Source organism: Neophocaena asiaeorientalis, unplaced genomic scaffold (assembly GCF_003031525.2).
Source record: "Neophocaena asiaeorientalis asiaeorientalis breed wild unplaced genomic scaffold, Neophocaena_asiaeorientalis_V1.1 scaffold671, whole genome shotgun sequence".
NCBI classification, from domain to species: domain Eukaryota; kingdom Metazoa; phylum Chordata; class Mammalia; order Artiodactyla; family Phocoenidae; genus Neophocaena; species Neophocaena asiaeorientalis.
This window is the reverse complement of record NW_020175533.1, coordinates 2,787,511-2,792,315: the sequence shown is the minus strand read 5'-3', so window position 1 is coordinate 2,792,315 and position 4,805 is coordinate 2,787,511. Positions and strand designations below refer to the sequence as shown.

General features: G+C 54.5%; 2 protein-coding genes across 3 annotated transcripts in view; one reads left to right on the top strand and one right to left on the bottom strand.

Annotated features, from left to right (window-relative positions):
- Positions 1-4,400, top strand: part of LOC112415986 (uncharacterized) — a 64,555-nt gene extending 60,155 nt beyond the window's left edge. The window contains exon 4 of the mRNA XM_024769225.1: positions 4,170-4,400. Coding sequence (XP_024624993.1) covers positions 4,170-4,270 — 101 coding nt within the window. The 3' untranslated portion in view covers positions 4,271-4,400. The remainder of the gene's footprint in view (positions 1-4,169) is intronic.
- The window catches only part of SUV39H1 (SUV39H1 histone lysine methyltransferase), a 12,722-nt gene that overhangs the window by 1,998 nt on the left and 5,919 nt on the right, over positions 1-4,805 (bottom strand). For both annotated transcript variants that reach the window (XM_024769228.1, XM_024769227.1), the window contains one exon: positions 4,390-4,805. This exon is cut by the window's right edge and continues 32 nt beyond it. In XM_024769228.1, coding sequence (XP_024624996.1) covers positions 4,390-4,805 — 416 coding nt within the window. The remainder of the gene's footprint in view (positions 1-4,389) is intronic.

Below are 4,805 nucleotides of genomic sequence, written 5' to 3'. Positions count from 1 at the left end.
GCATGTGGGATCCTCCCGGACAGGGGCACGAACCCGCGTCCCCTGCATTGGCAGGCGGACTCTCAACCACTGCGCCACCAGGGAAGCCCCAACAACTGGTATTTAAGACAGCAGTAGGCATTTCCTCCTCCCCAGATGGGTCCCCATCTGTCCTAGTAACTGGACCATTATCCTAGCCCAGCCTGTCCTTGCCTCCCAAATGCTGGTGATGGATTCCTCACCCCAGCCCCTGCCACACCCCATCCCTCCTCTCCATCCCTCATGTCCCCTCTTCTGGGCCCATGCCTCTGGGTGAGGTCCCATGGTAGCCAATATTGCCCCCTCCTCAGCCTGGGTGCCCCTAGACCAGGGCCGGCCTTGTTCTCCACTCCCAGGTTTCTGCCCGGCCCTCAGACACAAGTGCCAGCACAGTACACAGCAGACACACAGCAGATGCTCATTATTTGTATCCTGCTTTCTAGCTCGGAGACCTGACCTCTGTCCAGCAGTGGTCCTATAGGCAACTTAGGTACTCTCTTCTCGCCACACCCCTTATTCCTTCCTTCTCCCTTCATCAGAGACCCACTGCCCACCACCACCCTCCTGCCACACTGGGCATAAGCCCAAGACCCACCCGGGCCTCCTTCCTTGCTCATCCTCAAGCCAGCCAGTGACCTTGCTCTTCCTACTTCTGGTCTTGACCAGCCTCCGTTTTCTCTAGCCTCCTTCCTGCCTCCTCCACCATCACCTCCAGCCTCTGCTCCGTGCTGAATGCCAATCAACAACCCCCTTAGAAGACCAAGGCCTATCCCTCAGGCCGCACTGCTCACTGCCCCATACTGCAGCTCCATTCCTTGAGGAACCTGGTTTCCCCCATACCCTCAATTTTTGTTTGTTCACTCATTCATTCAGTGGATTTTCATGAGGCCTACCCTGTGCCTGGTCCCAGTACTCAGGGGTTACAGTTGGGTTGGGGAGACACAGGAACCAGGCTTGGTCCTGGCCCTCAGGGGTCAATTTGGTGGGGAAGTCACAGGGACCAGGTCCAGTCTGGCCCATGTGGGTCACAATCTGTGGTAACATAGATGGACTCAGACACCCACAGTGCTTTAGAGTTTAAGGGGCAGTGGAAAAAAGATACACCATCAAAGCAAACTGCAGATCACACAAGGGCTTTGACCAGATTGAAAAGTGGGGACTCTCCTGAGGGACAAAACAGGAGCCACAGAAGCATTTTGAGGAAGAGTACATCAAGGTCAGTTTCCCTCCACCTCCCAGAGAACACATACTCTTCCTTGTGACATCAGCTCCCAAAGATGTCACTTCTCTGTGCAGCCTTCCTGAAGCTCCCAATTCCCACCCACCGCTGCCTTCAGAAGCCTGGGATCAAAGGACAGCCTCTCCTGGGCTCATGAGCATACTGGGTGGTGTCTGGGCCAGCTTTTCCCTTTGGGCCCCTCCCCAACCAGAGGGAATGCCCACCTCCTCCCCAGTCTCCATCTTCCTGCCTGTTCTGCCCCTACCTGCTCCCCCAGTCTCCCCAGGAGTGAGTCACACTGCAAACCCTGCAGGGCACAAACGGTTCCTTCTCTCTGTCTTCTTTTCATTCCCACTCCGTAAGGGGTGGTCCACCCTGAAAACTTGAGAACAAATCAGTCCATTTCCCTGCTCCCCAGCAATTCTCTGGAGTGACTGGGGAAGACAGATGGGCTAGAAGCTGGCAGCCGGGAAAGGGTTTTGATGGGAATGGGAACCAGAAGACTCAGAGTCCAGTTGCTGCTCTGCCCCGTCCCGGATATGGGATCCTGAATGTTCTCTCCCTGCCCGTTTCCTCAGCCAAACCCCCCTCCCAAATCCAAAAAACAACACTTCACCAGGTTTGGCAGCACACGAGTTTTAGACATTTGGGCCTTTTTTACCCACTTTACTAGCTTGGTGACTGAGCACTTTACTATACCTCTCTGGGCCTCAGTTTTCTCATCTGTCGAATGGAGATGACAGTGACATTCATCCCAACCTGATAGGGGTGTTGTCAAAATCCAACAGGATCAGAGATGTGAGAGGGATTTCTGTTTGTTTTTGTGTTAGGAGTGGTTATGAGTACCGTAGCTTGTCAAAATCTAACAGGCTCCCTGATTTTGTGCGCCCTTTCCCAAGAAAGGAAAAACTGCTGCTAATTAAATGATGATATGCCATCATTTAATTAAACTAAAGCGAGACTCACTTTCATTTCAGAATTGTTAAAATATGAAGAAAGTGCGTGTTTCAGAATTGATAAAACAGACTATGTTCTCTGCTGGGTGAGGGTGGAGATGTTCTGACAGAACGTGGAAGGGCAGCTCACGTGGAGGGGCTGTCAGTGCAGAGGTGGAGAGTGAACGGAGGTCCAGATTGGAGGAGGACAGTGTGGTGAACGGGTCGGGGATATGCCCTTGATAACACCCGGTAGGACAGCACCGCAGGGTCCCCAGAAACCGCCATGTTTACAGCGTGGAGGAGTAAGGACACTAAGGAAGAATGGTGGGAAAAGTATTGGGCCCAGGGGACCTTGGGGTGCCAGTGAGATGAAGACTCTTCCTCCTCCTTGCCTGTCAGGATTCTCCTGTGCTGTTGACAGCTCCTCCAAAGACTGTCAGTGCAGTGAAGCTAGGGATACCCACTGCTCTGGACTTCCTCTACGACTGTTGACTCCTGTGGGTATGGACACCTCATCCCCTGCACTGCTAACATAGCTCTGGGGTGTGACATCTCTTCCACACTGTCACTGTCCCTCTAAGGTCTGGACATCTCCACCAGAGTGTCAGGGCGCTGAGGGTGTGGACACTTCCTCCAGGCTGTCAGAGTCTCTTAGGTGTAGACCTGAGTTCCTTCAGACTGTCACTATCCCTCTGGAGTGAGGACACTTCACTTTCCTGAGTGTCAGGGCAGTGTGGGTGTGGACACTTCCTAAGTCAGACCGCCAGGGTCCTCTGGAGAGCCTGCTCTCTTTCCCCCCCCCCTTCTCTAGACTGTCAGGAACCCTCTGGGCTGTGGTCACCTCCTCCTTCCTCTAGACTGTCAGGTCCTTCAACATGTGGACATTTCCTCCACCCGACCACTGGGATTATCTGGGGTGTGGACATCTCCTTGTCCAGACTGTCAGGGTCCTCTGCAGTGTGGACTGCTCTGCTTCTAGACGGTCTCTGCTCCGCTCCCAGCCCCGGGGGCTATGACCCTCTCTACTCTACAGTTCCTCAGAGCAGGAGCCTCTCCTCTTCATCAGTGTTATCACTACAGTGTAGACATCCTCAGGTGTGCGTCCCTTAGGCCAATTCTGTCACTTCCCAGCCATGTCATACCCCTAAGAGACCCACAGAAATACGGAGGTGTTTGGGGTTGTCATCGTGACAAGGCACACTCATGGATTTAAATGGTCAAGGTCCAGGGATGTTAAATGTTCCCCAGTGCATGAGACGGTCCTACGTAACAAAGAACTGCCCCACTCCAAATGCCCACCACGTCCCATCTTAGAAGATGACACTTGCTGTTGCAGATACTTGCTAGTTATTCACCCAAATCCCTTTTCGTTTTCCACTTGGGCATATGGCTGAATCACACTTCACAGCTGCTTTGCACTGAGGTAAGGCCAGTGACTCGGTTCCAGCCAGTAGGTGCGGGCAGACATGATATGCACCACGTCCAGGCCTGGCCTCTTAGAAATCTCCCCTTCTGCAACCCCCAGCCTACTTGCCAGGCAATGCCGAGGATCAGAGGCGACTCTAAGGCATGGCACAGGCACAAGAGGGAAAGAACCTAGGTGGCCACGCCGTCGTGTGGAAGGATACGACCCAAATGCCCACACTGGTAGAGCAAACGGACTTATAGCATGCAAAGCCATTAAGATGTGGGGCTCGTCTGGTCCAGCGGCTAGCCTGCTGGACACAGCTCGCCTTTCCCCAGTGTCCTGCGTGGCTAAAAGAGGAGGTAGCCAACCTCCCCAAGGCATGTCTATGTCCTACTCCAGACTGTGTTCCTTTTGTGCAAATAAGTAAAAGGTGCTCCTTCTGGGTAGACACAGCTTGGTGATAAGCTGGACCCTCGTGAAATGAGAAGAGGAAGTGCCTTTTCAGGTGACGCAATCCTGTGCAGACCACACGGCCTGTTAAAAGGAACGCTGCCTGGATTTCAGTTCCCGCTTTCCTCTTTGCTAGGTACCCTTATGAAGTCAACCCAGTCTGGAGGTATTTCAACGTGCCTTTACCAGCTTGGAATACTCGCCCCTGCCAGGATGTCCCTCTCACACTCAGGTTAACCCCCTCAACACCTTTCCCACGGGGAAAGCAGGGAAGCTGCAGGCACACAGTGGGGAGAGCTCGGCGCGCACGGTGGGAACACACGTGGGGAGAGCTGCGCACAGCCCCGTCTCCCTACCTCTCCCACGTATTCCATGACGAAGCTGTTCTTGCGGATCTTCTCCAGCGTGCGGACACCCCAGCCACGTCCATCATCCGTGCGGAAGATGCAGAGGTCATAGCGGATGCCCTTCTGTACCACGCGGTTGGGGCAGTCATAGCCACAGCGGCAGCGGGAGTTGCACTCGTAGATGGGCAGCCCGGCTCGCAGGCGCACCTGGCCCTGGTCATTGTAGGCAAACTTGTGCAGCGATGCCCCAGGGCAACAGCCTCCAGCAGGTGCCCACAAACAGTCTTGGCACTCGCAGCCCACAGCCACCTGGTTGAGGGTGATGCCCTCACCGACACGGTACTCGTTGATGTACACGAAGGCCCGTGGGGGGCCATCCAGGTCCACCTCGTTCTCCACGGTGATGCGTCCCAGGTGGCTGCGCT